The sequence below is a fragment of the Ilyonectria robusta genome (assembly GCF_021365365.1).
Source record: "Ilyonectria robusta strain PMI_751 chromosome Unknown BGZ61scaffold_7, whole genome shotgun sequence".
Lineage (NCBI taxonomy): Eukaryota > Fungi > Ascomycota > Sordariomycetes > Hypocreales > Nectriaceae > Ilyonectria > Ilyonectria robusta.
In genome coordinates this window covers 1,085,397-1,101,017 of record NW_025764441.1, presented here as the reverse complement: position 1 = coordinate 1,101,017, position 15,621 = coordinate 1,085,397, and the positions used below count along the sequence as shown (strand labels likewise).

The 15,621-nt window shown below is 54.3% G+C and overlaps 7 protein-coding genes across 7 annotated transcripts; 4 read left to right on the top strand and 3 right to left on the bottom strand.

The window, feature by feature from the left end:
• Positions 1-437: 437 nt before the first annotated feature.
• BGZ61DRAFT_348765 (rRNA-processing arch domain-containing protein) lies at positions 438-3,760 on the top strand (the record flags this gene model as incomplete). Its single annotated transcript, XM_046240096.1, has 2 exons — positions 438-3,529; positions 3,580-3,760. The coding sequence occupies 2 exons, from the start codon at positions 438-440 to the stop codon at positions 3,758-3,760; spliced, it is 3,273 nt and encodes a 1,090-aa protein (XP_046106135.1).
• Positions 3,566-5,036, bottom strand: BGZ61DRAFT_212006 (DUF2407 C-terminal domain-containing protein). The gene has a single exon (XM_046238023.1). The coding sequence runs from the start codon at positions 4,858-4,860 to the stop codon at positions 4,021-4,023; it is 840 nt and encodes a 279-aa protein (XP_046106134.1). The 5' UTR covers positions 4,861-5,036; the 3' UTR covers positions 3,566-4,020.
• Positions 5,037-5,163: 127 nt separating this feature from the next.
• Positions 5,164-7,721, top strand: BGZ61DRAFT_449100 (Ima1 N-terminal domain-containing protein). The gene is made up of 3 exons (XM_046245557.1): positions 5,164-5,392; positions 5,445-6,266; positions 6,312-7,721. Exons 1-3 carry the CDS (start codon positions 5,264-5,266, stop codon positions 7,437-7,439), a joined length of 2,079 nt encoding a protein of 692 aa, XP_046106133.1. The 5' UTR covers positions 5,164-5,263; the 3' UTR covers positions 7,440-7,721.
• A 169-nt stretch (positions 7,722-7,890) lies between these two features.
• On the bottom strand, positions 7,891-9,132 carry BGZ61DRAFT_492914 (uncharacterized protein; the record flags this gene model as incomplete). Its single annotated transcript, XM_046250587.1, has 3 exons — positions 7,891-8,138; positions 8,185-8,917; positions 8,971-9,132. The coding sequence occupies 3 exons, from the start codon at positions 9,130-9,132 to the stop codon at positions 7,891-7,893; spliced, it is 1,143 nt and encodes a 380-aa protein (XP_046106132.1).
• A 1,116-nt stretch (positions 9,133-10,248) lies between these two features.
• BGZ61DRAFT_387842 (major facilitator superfamily domain-containing protein) lies at positions 10,249-12,673 on the top strand. The gene is made up of 6 exons (XM_046242768.1): positions 10,249-10,823; positions 10,887-10,979; positions 11,029-11,076; positions 11,129-11,322; positions 11,371-11,721; positions 11,769-12,673. The coding sequence occupies exons 1-6, from the start codon at positions 10,581-10,583 to the stop codon at positions 12,478-12,480; spliced, it is 1,641 nt and encodes a 546-aa protein (XP_046106131.1). The 5' UTR covers positions 10,249-10,580; the 3' UTR covers positions 12,481-12,673.
• Positions 12,674-12,788: 115 nt separating this feature from the next.
• Positions 12,789-13,895, top strand: BGZ61DRAFT_417743 (Alpha/Beta hydrolase protein). Its single transcript, XM_046243414.1, has 3 exons — positions 12,789-12,990; positions 13,037-13,620; positions 13,668-13,895. Exons 1-3 carry the CDS (start codon positions 12,875-12,877, stop codon positions 13,853-13,855), a joined length of 888 nt encoding a protein of 295 aa, XP_046106130.1. The 5' UTR covers positions 12,789-12,874; the 3' UTR covers positions 13,856-13,895.
• Positions 13,896-13,902: 7 nt separating this feature from the next.
• On the bottom strand, positions 13,903-14,834 carry BGZ61DRAFT_531088 (uncharacterized protein; the record flags this gene model as incomplete). The annotated part of the gene is made up of 2 exons (XM_046253658.1): positions 13,903-14,474; positions 14,570-14,834. 2 exons carry the CDS (start codon positions 14,832-14,834, stop codon positions 13,903-13,905), a joined length of 837 nt encoding a protein of 278 aa, XP_046106129.1.
• Positions 14,835-15,621: the final 787 nt, after the last annotated feature.

The following is a 15,621-nucleotide window of genomic DNA, read 5'->3' as shown; positions in this document are numbered from 1 at the left end:
AAAGGAAAACGCCTGGAGGGTCACGTGATGGCCAAAGTGACTAATTTGATTGCGCCCGATTTGGTTGGGTCGTACGTGACGTCGGCAGGAACCGCTTGCTCTTTGCAGTGCTGTAGGTACCTGGCTCACCGCCCGCAGCTCCGTCGCTGGCTTTTTTTTCTGCCGCCTAGCCCACTTCTATCCAACTTTTTAGCCAAGCCAGGCCGCATGCCCATGTCCCACGCAATCGGGAGTTGCGATTGAGATCTTTTGGATCTTTGTCTTTTGTACACAACACACTGCTCAGTGGCTGAGTCTGTGTGTGCGACCGCAGCTAAGAGATAGCTGCTCGTCGTTGTATCACGATTCCTCCGCCGCGAGCGGCTACTCCCTTTGTTTGGACCTTCAAAACATCTACTCGCCATCAATCCTAGGTCCCTGGGACCACCACCGCCGCCATGGATGAAATGTTCGACGTGTTTGAGGGCGGAGCGGATGCCCCCAGCACTAGCGAAGACGAGCGAGTGCCTCAGAAGAGCCGGAACCGCGACAAGACGAAGAAGAGAAAGGCCGACGAGGCCGTCCACAGCAACGGCAAAAAGCAGGAGGATGTTGAGATGGAGGACGCTGCCGAGACATCCAAATACGACGCTTCCGACGACGAAGAGTCCGATGACCCTACCCAGCAAGACAAGAAGCGGAGGAAAAAGGAGGACGATGCGGGTCCCGTCATGACCGATACTTTCCAGACGGCCGAGTCGAGAGAGGTTGCCGGCGCAGCCACCTTTGTGCCCCAGGACTCGTCTTTGGTGTTGTCGCATAACATTCAGCATCAGGTCGCCCTGCCCCCGGACCTGGATTACGAATACGTTCCCTTGTCCGAGCACAAGGCGCCCAAGGAACCTGCGAGGACGTACAGCTTCAAGCTCGATCCCTTCCAGAGCCTGTCGGTGGCGTCCATCGAGCGCGACGAGAGTGTACTTGTATCAGCGCATACTTCTGCTGGAAAGACTGTCGTTGCCGAGTATGCTGTTGCACAGTGTCTGAAGCGCAACCAGAGAGTCATCTACACGAGTCCGATCAAGGCTCTGAGCAACCAAAAGTACCGAGATTTCGAGGCCATCTTTGGCGATGTCGGTTTGATGACGGGTGATGTCACCATCAACCCGACGGCTAGTTGCTTGGTAATGACGACTGAAATTTTGCGATCCATGTTGTACCGCGGTTCTGAGATTATGCGAGAAGTTGCGTGGGTTATCTTTGACGAGATTCACTACATGCGCGACAAGACGCGAGGTGTCGTCTGGGAGGAGACCATCATCATGCTTCCCGACAAGGTCCGATATGTCTTCCTGTCGGCCACTATCCCCAACGCCTTCCAGTTCGCTGAGTGGATTGCCAAGATCCACCACCAGGCCTGTCACGTCGTGTACACTGATTTCCGACCCACGCCGCTTCAAAACTACTTCTTCCCCTCAGGCGGCACCGGAGCCAGACTCGTCGTGGACGAGAAGAGCAACTTTAACGAGCAAAACTTCAACCTGGTTATGCAGGAGGTGGAGGATAAGAAGGGTGCTGATCCTGCGGATGCCAACGCACGAATGAAAGGAAAGGGCAAGAACAAGAAGACCAACAAGGGCGGTGCGGACAGCGGCTCCGACATTCACAAGATCATTCGAATGACCATCAAGAAGAAGTTTAACCCCGTCATTGTCTTCAACTTCAGCAAGCGAGAATGCGAAAACATGGCTATGAATATTTCTAGCCTTAGCTTCAACGACGACTCGGAAAAGGCCATGGTGCGCAAGGTCTTTAGCAGCGCCATTGAGAGCTTGTCGGAGCAGGACCGCGACCTTCCCCAGATTGTGCACCTCCTTCCCCTGTTGGAGAGAGGCATTGGTGTGCATCATTCGGGTCTGTTGCCCATTCTCAAGGAGACCATTGAGATTCTGTTCCAAGAGTCCCTCATCAAGGTCCTCTTCGCGACTGAGACTTTCTCCATCGGCCTGAACATGCCTGCCAAGACTGTCGTCTTTACGCAGGTGACCAAGTGGGATGGCATCAAGAGGCGACCCCTCACCTCTTCCGAGTACATTCAGATGGCTGGTCGAGCTGGTCGTCGTGGTCTGGATGCTCGAGGTATCGTCATCATGATGATTGACGACAAGCTCGAGCCCGATACCGCTAAGGAAATCGTCACTGGTCAACAAGATCGTCTCAACTCTGCTTTCTACCTGGGATACAACATGATTCTGAACTTGCTGAGAATCGAGGCTATCTCGCCCGAGTACATGCTGGAGAGATGTTTCCACCAGTTCCAGAATGCGTCTAGTGTTCCGTCTCTGGAAAAGGACTTGATGTCTCTGCAACTGCAGCGAGATTCCATGACAATTCCCGACGAGTCGACCGTCAAGGACTACTACCAGATCCGCCAGCAGCTCAACACTTACACTAAGGACATGCGAGCTGTCATCCAGCACCCCAATTACTGCCTGTCATTCCTCCAACCTGGTCGATTAGTCCAAATCTTCAACCCCAAGGAGTCGGTCGAGACAGTTGGCGGTGGTGTCGACTTTGGCTGGGGTGTCATTGTTGACCACAAGGCACGTCGGTCCCCCAAGCTTGGAGAGCCTGAGCACATCCCTCAGGAGTCGCACATTGTCGATGTCTTGCTCCCAATCTCCAAGTCAAGTGCCGAATTCGCTCCTGGACAGCCTGCTGCCGAGATGCCTCCTGGTCTGAAGCCGTCCGCCGACGAGGGCGACATCATTCATGTTGTGGTCCCCTGCCTGCTGACCTGCGTCAAGGCTATCAGCCAGATCCGCTTGTTTTTGCCCAAAGAGGGTCTGAAGTCGGAGCAGGACCGGGAACAACTTAGAAAGTCTTTGTCCGAGGTCAAGCGCCGCTTCCCCGATGGCTTGCCCATTCTGGATCCCCTCGAGAACATGGAGATTACCGACGACTCGTTCAAGAAACTCCTTCGAAAGATTGAGGTCCTCGAGTCAAGACTACTGGCCAACCCCCTGCATCTGTCTCCCCTTCTACCTTCACTCTGGGACCAATACCACTCCAAGGTCCAGCTTGCGGAGACAGTCAAGGAAAAGAAAAAGGCTATCAGCAAGGCCCACAGCATTGCTCAAATGGACGAGCTCAAGTCCCGCAAGCGAGTCCTGCGCCGACTCGGATTCATCAACGATGGCGAAGTCGTTCAGCTCAAGGCTCGTGTCGCCTGCGAGATTTCTTCGACAGAAGGCCACGAACTTCTTCTCTCCGAGTTGCTCTTTGACCGCTTCTTCAACGAGCTGACTCCCGAGACGTGTGCTGCAGTACTCAGCATCTTCATCTTTGATGAAAAGGTTGAGACGGCGGCGCTCAAGGAGGACCTCCAGAAGCCGTTCCGCGAGATCCAAGCCAAGGCGAGAATCATTGCCAAGGTCAGCCAGGAGTGCAAGCTCGACGTCAACGAGGAGGAGTATGTACAGAAGCTCAAGTGGCAGCTGATGGAGACGGTTTACACATGGGCCCAAGGACGACCTTTTGCCGAGATTTGGTAAGTTTAAGCCATGACAGAGTGTACAGAGTGACCGCTAACTTGCATAGCAAAATGACAAACACCTATGAAGGCTCGTTGATCCGTCTCTTCCGCCGACTGGAGGAGCTGCTGCGACAGATGGCTCAGGCCGCCAAGGTCATGGGCAACGACGACTTGACCAAGAAGTTCGAGGATAGTCTTTCCAAGATCCGCAGGGACATTGTCGCCGCCCAGAGCTTGTACTTGTAAGTTGCTGGAATGTAGGAGGATGGCGGTAATTAAAAAAATTGGCATGGCTGGTTGTTGCTTTTTATACCATCACAGACTAGGGAGTTCTGGCGCGTGGGAGACGATGTTTGAGTTGCATCCCGAGGCTTGAGACGGTAGTCGGGAGTTCCCGAAATGGAATCTATGAAAGCCCGCGATATCCCTTGTAGAGTCCCCATGTAAACGCCAGACACCTTTCTACCCGTCAATGTTACATGTTACAAAGCCTAGAATCATGGCAGTCACGTCCGATCACCCGATATTCCCATGATGAAACCAATACTCAAGCTAAAGACGACGCCAAAACCCACGAATATCTGCCACCGCTTACTCCAGATGCCCTCTTCACGTAATAGCCAAGTCAAACTGCCGAGCGGGAAGAAGAAGCCGACTAGCATGGCACGGAACAGAATCTCCAATACGGACGCTAGGCCGGTGTATTCATCTTCGAGAGGGTTGGATTCTGAAGGAATGCCGCTGGCGTTGTTGTCGATCCACGAGTCTTCGAGGTTACGCAGGGTATCAGGGGAGGGCATCGAGTCTGGAGTGTAGCGTGCGGTGTGGATAGATGCGAACTGGGTGCGCAGAGTCGAGATCTCAGAGGCCGTGAATCCCGACTGGAGCAGCCGATCGAAGCCTCTCGGGCGCGGCCTGGTTGACGTCGTTGGCTTAGAGCTGTCGGCTTGAGAATCCTCGGGAGGTTTGGCCGCGGAAGCCTCCTCCAACGCAAGTTCCTCGCTGGATAGCTCATCGCCAATAGAGCAGTTCACATAGACGCGCGCAACTGGCGGGCCATCGACAGCCTTCCCCTTGCCCTTCGGATCATCTGATGGTGGCGGCGGCGGCGGCGGCCTGAGGACGGAACTGAGGGCTGAAGCGTCGGGGAGAAGGCGGCCCTGGTAAATCAGGCGCAGGCGGGAACGTGAGCTGAGGCGCGAGCGTAGGAGGTGCTTGAGAGCGAGGACGGTAGTGGTCGGGGGGGAGGGGATTTCGAGGTCGAGATCTGGCTGCGATGTAGAGAAGCGGATGGTGAGGTGGAGGGGGCGGACGGAGGGGCGCGACGGCGAGGATCTGGACGTCATGGCAGGGGCATTTTGCGGAGGTTATTGTTGTTGTACAAGCTCTCTCACGGTGATGTGTGAAGAGACGAGGCTGAGGTTAAGGAATGCAGCTATCATAAGGACGGGCTGTGAGGCTCAACAGTTCGTGGTGACGTGACCACGGCATCCAGGCTCCAGGGGACTTCCGAGGCTTTCAGGGGATGGCAGCTCGTTCAGCAGCTGCAGACCCCGCCAAGTGGCCCGTGTGGGGATCGCCCCGGCACACGATCAGTGGCAGTTGCAGGCTGCGACCGCCCGGCAGAATCCCCAGAATCTCGCACAGGCATCATCACCACAACCATTTCCATTCCACGGCTCTTGACTGGCGTTGACGCGTCTTTTCTTTATTTCCCACTCTTCCTCACCTTCTGATGATGAAGGCATCATGCCGCGCCTCCGAGGGACGAGATATCTGACCTGCTTCTACTGCGGCAAGCGGTCCAACACTAAGTTTGATGGCGTCACTCATGACTTTCTCTGTTTGTATTGCGATGCAAGAAACTACCTGGACGAGGTCAGGACACAACCCCTTGACACAATACTACACACAACTGACTCAATGATAGAATGGCGACATCACCGATCCTCCTGTAGCGACCGAACGCGAAGCCCCAGCGACGCTCTATGCGGCCCCTCGAGCATCCTCTCCGGCGGCATCCCAAGACAGCATCTTCTGTGCAACATGCCTCAAGAACCAGCGCCTCTTTACATTATCCCTCGCTCAGTATCTCCCAGACGACCCGTCTCACCCAGACTATCCCGAACTCGAACGCAACTACTACCGCTTCCGCAAGGGCGTCGAGGAGCGCTACCCACAGGTGTGCGATGAGTGCGCCGAGCGGGTTGAAGGCCGGATCGTCCAGGCGGGGTACACGGCCAAGACGGACCACCTACGACGGATGATGGAAAGGAGTCGCGGAAGGAGAGATGGCTCTGGAAAAACAACGACCCTGGACTGGGCAAACAGCCTGGGACGAGGACTGTGGTGGGGAGGGCTTGTCTTCCAGATGCTGTGGCATTTGAGAGTCATCTCTAACGTGCTGGAGCGCCGAGACGAAGGGATGTACGATCCGGATGACATGAGCTGGCCTACATTGGCGACAATCTGTCTGGTTTGGGTTGTTGCATTCCTCCCACCGGCCGATACCCTGATCAACGGAGCGCTCATGGCAAGCATCCTGTCCGCATGGTGGAACCCCAAGTTTGTGCAAGTCAGCCGCGGCTTCACCAGGCATCTTCTGGGCTTTACGCAGTGGTATTCGTTCCAAGGTCTCATAGTCTTCTTCCGGTTCCTGTTTCGTCGTGTCCTCGAGATGGATGGTGGCAAGGCCCAGTCAAGGGGTGCTCAGTTGAGCGCGCACATGGTCATGGCCATTGTCATGAATTTGGTAAGTTCACTACAGAGTGTTGCTGGAGAGGTACTGACATTTTAGATTCACATCTTGGCCCAGAGATCTATCCGTATCGACACCACGCCGTTGTTTGGAACCCATAGCACCACTGTGTCGCCGAAGCAGTTCAAGACAAAGGCAAAGCCGGAGCGGAGGAGGGAGGAACCGAAGACGTTTTCGGATCTCCTGAATGAGGCCCTCGATGAGCCAGCCGCGCCACCACAACAAGACACGTTCAACCGCCCTCTGATGAATTCCCTACCACAGCCGTATCCGCGCAACAATCCTATTCAGACACGGGAAAGCCCGCTTACTGGACTGGGCTCCTTAGGCATCTCGCAAACCCCTCGAAGAACCCAGGAACCCCAATACTCTGACGAAATGGACTGGACTCCCACCCAATCACATGAGTCCCCTCATCGTGCCTTTCGCGACATGCCCGGACCGACGAGAGCTTTTGGAGCGGCGCCGCTGAAACCTGAAGGCAGCCCGTTTTGGTACAAAGTCCCCCCTGCACCGACAAACCCAGCCCAGCGCCTGCGGAACCCAAATGCGCCCATATTGAGGAGTAAGCCGGTTGAAGAAGAGAGCGTTTTCTTCCGAGCTAGTGACAGGACACAGACAGAGGCGAAGAAGGAGGATGCAGCTAATGTCGCTTTCAAGCAACCTAGCTTCTTTGCACCGGCCACAGAGAATGACGAGGCCAATTCACTGGCCGATTTATTGAACCAGAGCTTCAGCTTGAGCCAAGAGAATCCCCAGCCTGCCTCAACAACCAGAGCCCCAAGATGGACACCCGCACGTCAACATTCCGACTTTCAAATCCAAAGTCCTCTCGGGGTTGAATTAATCATTCTTGCCTGCCTCCTAGCCCTGTGGCTGCTGACTGTCGTCGTGTCTGTTCCTTTCGGCAGGGAACTGCAACTAGCGGTTCTCTCTGCCGCCGGGACAATCGCTCTCCGCGTCACAGGCGAGACGAGCCAAGAGACGAAAGAGGAAGAAGCCCCTAGCACCGCAACATACGTGGGTTCTGTTCTTAGCGTCATCGAACTTGCGGCTGTTTGCTGGCTCGGCTGGGAGGTTTGGAAGAGCGAGATGGACACCAGCCGATATGGCACGGGAGTGTTGGTTAGCATGTTGGGGCACCAATTTTGGAACAACATCATATGACTTTGCGAAGGGGCCGGAGGCCAGTAGGCTGTTTATAAGAGTTGGAATATTAGAAGGCGGTATATACTTTGGATGTAGAAGATTGGCGTTTGGGAAGCATAGATGGCGTTAGAGTGGTTGTCCTAGCTCTTGGCCTTATTGGCGGGTCAGTACTAGATGGGTATTGGACTTCTAGGATGAAGCATTGAACAGAATAACCTAAACACGTTTCGTCGAGCGAGTTTTAACTCGCCGATGTCCCAGAACTCCTGGTCCACGACCTCCCGTTGCCCCTCAATGACCAAGTGGAGTTGTGGGTTATGCTTAAGCCAACTCCTTAACTTTGTATACAGGCACTGATAGGCACTTGACAGGTATGATCTTTGCTCGAGTTTTGTTTTTATTACTGGCTGGGCCATTTATTGCCCGTGGACGTCATCATGTACAAGTATTCATTTCACTTCTTCAACCCCTAACCCTCAAAAGGAGTCTCATAAGGGCGCTCTGCTTGCGGCGTAATGCGGGCAAGATGCCTTCGCTGGCCCGACTTCCAGTCCACAATGGCAGTGTGCTGGACAACTCGGTTATCCCAGACAACGACAGTTCCCTCCTGCCACTTGACGCGAGCGTGGAAGTCTGCGCCCCAAGCGATGTGCTCGTAGAGAAAGTTGAGGATGGTGTCAGACTCTTCCTTTTTGAGACCGACAATGCTGCGGGTGACTGTGAAGGTTAGACCTGCACCGGATCTATGACGGTATCGACTTACATTGAGGGTTGATGAAGAGAGACTTCTCGCCGGTGACGGGGTGTGTTCGCACGATGGGATGCTCGGTGACGGTGGGCTCTCGACGCTTGACACTGCCCTTCTTGACGCTGGCGTTGATCTGCTCAATGCCCGAGTGGGTGGCCTTGAGACCATGCAGGATCCTCTGGAACGAGGGAGATAGACGGTTGTAGGCTTCTGCGGTGTTGGCGAAGAGCGTGTCGCCGCCCGTCTCGGGGTTGTCGAGGATATACAAGAAGGTGGTGCCGGGCGGCTGCTGCTCGTAGGTGACGTCGGAGTGCCAGGCCACGGAGCTCACGCGGTTCTGGAAGAAGGTCTCGTGGGACTTGTCGCCGGCGCCGCGGTGCACCAGGTGGATCTCCGGGTGGCCGGCCGGCGAGCCGGAGGTCGGGTGGATGTGGTGGCGGCCGAAGTAGCCGCCGAACGCGAGGGCCTCGGAGATGGGCAGGTCGGCAAAGTCCTGGTTGCGGAAGGCCACGACCTTGCGCTGGGCCACGTACAGCGCGAGCTCGTCCTTGCCGGCGTCGCTGAGCTGGCTGAGCTGCACGCCCTCGATCTCGGTGCCGATAGTGGGTGTTAGGTGCGAGACCTTGGCGTCCTTGGTGAGGATGTTGGGGAAAGCTGGGTCGGCATTCTTGCCGCGGTCGTGGTGCTCAAAGGGCTGCAGCGGAGGGTAGGTCTGGTCCTTGTTCCAGGTAGGGAGGTAGTTGGGATACTAGGGTTGTTAGTGGCGGCCAGAGTGTGTGGTGTTGTCGATATGCAACTAACCTTGGCCGCGGCGTACTCGTCAGTGCCCACCTCCTCCAGATCCTTGGAGTAGGCGACGGGCGCCAGTTCCTTGTAGGCGCTCTCGACGCCGCCGGCGTAGAGCTTCAACTTGGAGGCGTCTACGGCCAGGTTGGTCACGGTCTCGGTTGCTGAAGGCGCCATGGTGAAGAGTCTGGATGTTCCGAGGCTTGCAGTTGGGCTTGAGCTGATAAGACGCAGATGTCTCACTAACCCTCCCTCCCGAGCACCAGAGAGCCTTTATATACGCATTGCTCATCTCGGGCGTCGGCATCGTCATGATACAAATGGGTGTCCAGTCAACATTCGGCGCGGGGAAGTCAGATACCGGCGGGATACTCGCAAATCTTGGCGCTTATTCGTCGTGAATGCTTCAAAAGCAATATAATGAAACGAAACGCCCTCTCGGCAGCTGGAGGGCGCAGCACACGCAGGGATTGCGCAAATGTCGCATCCATTGCGTTGGCCGTGACCGCTGATCATCGAGGCCCGGGAGGCAGTCGACATCGCCGGCCAAATGACGCAATTGCAGCGAATGCGACTGTCGCAGCGGCATCGCATTTCTGGTTTCCAAGGATTGCCCATCGGTGCCCTGAAAGGATAGGACGGTGCAGTAAAGTGGACCTGTGCGGATTGCGCCATCGCGACGTGCTCGAGTTGAAGACGCCCGCACAGCGTTGGTGTCGCAATATCAAGGGCCGAGTCACGCAATGCGACTATGCGACGCTGGGTATGTCGGCAGTCGGGGAATACGAGAACCCTCTTGATTTGAGATAAGCCGATATCGAGACGTGGCTGGGCTTCCTGACGAGTTTCTGGAAGTTTACAGAGCGGAAAGCGTTTGATATGACTTACACGGTCGGTCCGAGATACTTATATCGTTGCGACTCCCTCAGTCTCGACCACACTTGATATCTCGGCCACAACACCCAAGCAGATTACCCGAATAGGGCATAATACACCGCCCTAGAACAAGCATAATGCATCCCGCGGGATATCGGTCGGAGCTCCCGGCGATTGGACTTGGCCCTTCTACTAGCTGGCACGCCATCCTCCTCTTCCGGGCAAACACCCGTCATGTTCGGTCATGTTAGCTGGGGCCCTCCACGCGGCGGGTTTCACCAATAGAGGCCGATCCATTGTTCGCCTATGTGGAAACCGCTCGTTCGGGGCTGATGCAACACTATCCCCTCTCCGCCATTGGCCTGTCGGCGAGGGCCCGGTGTGAACGGGCTCGATCGAGTTCCGTGCTCGCTGGGCATTTTCCCTCTGGGATCGACTTGGGGCTGGGATCTTGGAGAGTCTGGGCTCTATGGCACCATGATAGAGCGTCGAGTCTGGAGTTGCCGAGCTTGAGGTGATATCGAGAGCGCATCGCGACATTATGTCCCCCACTGAGCAGCCAAGGAAGTCGTTCGCCCCTGGGCTGGCGTAGAAATCTTCGAGGCCGTGGACGAAAAGTCTATGCTTTGGGTATTTATAATGCAGGCCATACATCCTGTTTGTATGTCCCATGCACTCTAGTTCTCATAGCCTGCAGTTCCATCTCCGCGGCATCGTCGTCTCATTGCTCCATCTCCGCGGACCCGACTATGGCGACCAAAGACAGTCCCAACCCGGACACCAAGGAGGTCTTCGTCCAGGAACAGTCCTCAGCTACCAACTATGACAGCGGCAACGACACGGCCTCCTCTGCTGGCGACCATGTCTTCTCCGATGCCAAGGTTGCCGACCACTGGCGCCAGGTCTACGAGAAGGCTCAGTACGAGAACCGCCATCGCTTCGACCCTTCCTTTACATGGAGCCCCGAAGAGGAGGCCCGCCTGGTGAAGAAGGTGTGCATACCCGTCAATTAAACATGGCGCTATTGCTAACGGAACGGCGTCCCGCCGCCACAGATCGACTGGCGCATCACGCTCTGGGCGTGGGTCATGTTCCTCGCTCTCGATTTCCACCGTCGAAACATCAACCGCGCCATTTCCGACAACATGGCAAGTCTCATTACGTCAAATAATACTCCACTGACTAACACGTGGATAGCTGCCCGAGCTTGGCATGGACACCAACGACTTCAACTACGGCCAGACGGTTAGTGGCCCAGTTTGTTGCTGTGCCCAAGTCTCTGACTAACACCGGCTAGATCTTCCTCGTTACGTTTCTCTCCGCAGAGCTTCCCAGTGGCTTGATTAGCAAGAAGCTTGGCGCCGATAGATGGATTCCGTTCCTCATCTGCTGTTGGTCTATTGTTGCCGGCTCCCAGGCCGCGCTCCAGAGCAGGGCTGGGTTCTATGCAGTCAAGGCCCTGCTGGGGCTTCTCATGGGAGGATTCATTCCGTATGTGCACTGCTTTGGCAATACGGCGACATGCTAACAACGAACTAGTGATATTGTCCTCTGGCTCACCTACTTCTACAAGTCGAACGAGCTGCCCGTCAGACTCGCCTTCTTCTGGACTGCTCTGAGCACCTGCAACATTGTCGGATCTCTGCTTGCGGCGGGTATACTGCAGATGCGAGGCATTCTCGGCTGGGGTGGCTGGCGATGGCTGTTCCTCCTTGAGGCCATCGTCACCTTCATTGTCGGTGTCTTTTCGTGGTTCCTCATGCCCCCAGGTCCCTGCCAGACCAAGGGGCTGCTCCGCGGCAAAGATGGATGGTTCAACGAGCGCGAGGAGCTCATCATGGTCAACAGACTCCTTCGTGACGACCCCAGCAAGGGCGACATGAACAACAGGTAAAATATCCGCCCTGCCATTGCATGACATGACTAACTCCTCCAAGGGAAGCTGTGAACCTCCCGAAGCTGTGGAAGGCCGTCAAGGATTGGGAGCAGTGGCCGCTGTACCTCATCGGTCTTCTGGCTTATATCCCCCCGTCCCCGTTGAGCACGTATCTCTCCTACATCTTGAGGCAGATTGGCTTTTCCGTCTTCCACGCCAATTTGCTTGCCATTCCCTCGCAGTTCCTCTACGCCGTCAACCTGCTCATCATCACCTGGTTGTCGGAGAAGTTCAAGGAACGCTCCATTTTGGCGTCCATGTCTAACATCTGGATCTTCCCCTGGCTTGTCGCACTCGTGGTTCTCCCTGCTTCCATCTCGCCCTGGGTGCGCTACGCCCTCATCACCGGCCTCCTCAGTTACCCGTACTGCCACGCCATCCTGGTCGGCTGGAACGCCAAGAACAGCAATAGTGTGCGAACCAGAGCCATCAGCGCTGCACTCTACAACATGTTTGTGCAGTCGGGTAACATTGTCGCGTCCAATATTTACCGCCAGGATGATGCGCCACTGTATCGCCGAGGCAACAAGATCCTGCTCGCCATCGCGTCCTTCAATATTGTGCTATTCTACCTCGTCAAGGCGTTTTACATCTGGCGAAACAAGTCGCGCGATCGCAAGTGGAATGCCATGACCAAGCAGGAGCAGATCGACTATTCTGTGCATACCACTGATGAGGGTCAGCAACGGCTGGATTTCCGGTTTGTTCACTGAGGGAAGCGGATAGTATAGAGGACAAGTTCAGATAGCCTGTGGAAATGCTCAGCAGATATGTTGATCTCTCACTGCGTCAACGTTACACCTGTGGCTTGTCGTGCGCGCTGAGAGGCTAACATCCACTGGCTATATCCTAGGACTGGTAATTAAACAGCGGTTGGTATAATTAAATAATGGAGTTTAAGTCAGCATTCTTCTCTTCAACATTTACTTCAGTCGTGCAATTGTGACACCAAATGAAAGTAAAACATGGTGGCAGGGTCGCCAATCACCTGACGTTCCCGTTCCCCTCTTACAGCCGCGAACCTCGGCATAGTTCCTGGCATTGTAGAGTTCGCCGCTCAGGCACATCACGGAATCTCCAACTTACAACAGTAAAAGATATTCAGCCATGGCAACATATGAGACTGCGAAAGACCAATTCGTCACGGTAGACGGCATCAAGTTTGCATACCGACACCTCGGCCCGAGCCATGGTGTACCTCTGGTGCTTCTCGTGGGGTTCAGGTCGGCACCACTGCGCTAGAGATATCACCAATGCTAACCTTTGCAGGGGGACAATGGACCATTGGGATCCGGCGTTGATCAATCCGCTCGCCGCAAAGCGTCCGGTGATACTAATTGACAATGCGGGCGTCGGACGATCTGAAGGCGAGGTTCCCAAGAGCTTGACGGCCTGGGCGCAGTACTACGTCAATGTCCTGCAGGCGCTAGGCGTCAAGAAAGCTGATATCATGGGCTTCTCCATGGGAGGGTGTGTCGCCCAGCTCGTAGCACTCAATGCACCGGATCTGACCCGACGTCTGATTCTCTGCGGGACGACCCCAAGCAACGGAGAGGGTGTAGTTTCGGCGCCGATTGGGCCGTTCAATGCCCTCAAGGCCGCTGCAACGGAACAAGAACACAAGGATGCATGGATTCATGGGCTCTTCAACACTTCAGACGGTAACTGGGAAGCGGGTGAGGCATCGTGGAAGAGAATGATGGCCGCGCGTCCCAATCGAATTGGGAATGTCGACGCAGCCAATGCCCACCGCCAAGCTGTTGCGTTTGCCAAGTTTATGGGTGCGAAACAAGCCAAAGAAGCGTCTTACGACCGACTCGACCAGCTTCGTATGCCTGTCCTGATTGCTAATGGTATGTATTCATGACAGAGTGTGAATCGAGAAGCTGACACCTCTCAGGAGCCGAAGATCTGCTGTTACCGTCTGAGAACAGCTATCTCATGTGGAAGAAACTGAACAAGGCTAATGCCCAGCTGCATCTGTTTCCAAACTGCGGGCATGGGTTTCTGTTTCAGTACGCCCAGGAGTTTTCCAAGATGATAAATGATTTCCTAGACCGTGAGGAAAAGCCACAGAGTCGTCTTTAATAATCGGGCGAGTATGTACACATGGAAACATTAAATAAATACACCTATTACAAAAGTGTACACAGTGCTATTGCCATTGCTACCCACACAATTGAAACCAGATCAGAGCCCGCTGCCCGCGGTCCAGAGGAGTCAACTGATGACGACGCCGCGTCCGACGATGAACTGGCGGTGGCAGACTCATTTTCCTCAGATGATGTCTTGGTCGCGTTCTCCACGGTACACGTTCTACTCGAATAGTCGCCCATGGCTAGCAAACCGGGGCAACCCTCCACACAGGCCTCAAATGCCGTCTTTCGGCTGCCCTGGTTGTAGTAATACTCGTTCAGATCCAGGTGCTCCTCGATGCATGCCCTTGCGCAGTCGACGGATGTGCAGGGGAGGCGAGTCGTCCAATGGCTCACGGCTCCCCAACCGTTCTTAACCTCCCAGTCAGAAAGTGTGGCCTTGCCGCCGGTCAGGTTAAAGTCGGTAGACTGGTCGCCCCAAGTGCTGAAGCCGACCTTGTCTGAGTGGAACAGAGCGTACGAGACTGCCATGCGCGCGTCTGGGAGAGCGTCGGCAGGGACGTTGAGGGAGATGGTGGTTAGGTTTGTTGCAACACATGGGTCGAGAAGGCCTATGAAGGATTAGTTTGACGTTTGTGTGAAGCCTGGCGCTATATTGAGAGGCTCGGGATTGATTCACGGATGAAGTAACACGGAGATCACTCACAGTACAGTACAGGCTGCGTAGACGACCAGTCATCCTTCACCTCCTTTTGCGTCCACGCCCAAGCATAAATCTCCATATATTGGTGCTCATACCCTGCCTTGGCGCTGTTGGAGAAGTTCAAGTGCACGAGAGTGTCCTCGCCGGCCGTGACTGTGTGCGGCACGTCGAGCACGGCGCTCGCATTGATGGGCACGTAGTCGGCGCTGGTGAGAGACACATTGGCGATGCCGACGGTGAGGCCAACGACCCATTCGAAGAAACGCATAACCAGTATCCGTCTCGTTATCAGAATCAATGATAATGCGCAGACGGACGTTGCATTTTGGTGCGTTGAATGATCACGGCGACCGAAATTAATTTCAGGCAGCTAAAACGGTCAGCTCTAAATCCACCGGGGGATAGCGTGAGATCGACATCCCAGGCACCAAGCAATCGGTGCAAGTGGAGAGATGTCATAATTTCAACGAGGGATCCGAGGACTATATCTTCCACTAAGGAGCTGAGGAGGAAATGGTTTCGCATTGCTCGAAGACATCATATATAATCGTTGTTCCCTTTAAGCCAGTAAGGTCAGTGGATTGCCGCGTCGCACAGCCCTTGATATATACTTGCTGCAGACCAGGACTTAAGTTTGTTCACTTGATAGCTTCAAGAGAAATCTAATATCATGTGCCTTCTTCTTCTTGGTCAGAAATTGCGCGTAGAGAAACAGGTTGATGGTGAGGAGTGGTAGATGTATACCTCTATGTAGGTATTATTCTAGGATTTTAGAGTATTGCTGTTCATATAGTAGTCTTTTACTACTGATATAATTAATATAAATTCTTTCTCCTTAAAAGGAATTCCAATTGTATCCCAGCTTAATATTTTTTTAAAATATAAAATATAAATATAATATTACTTATTAATAATTAAATTTATTTGTGTATTTATTTATATATTTATTTATTTCGTATACGCTATTTTACCTATATCTAGGCTTATAAAACTCCTGCTAATTTAATCAACAAGGAAAAACCTTCTAGCCAGTAAACTACAGGATAAAAACCTCT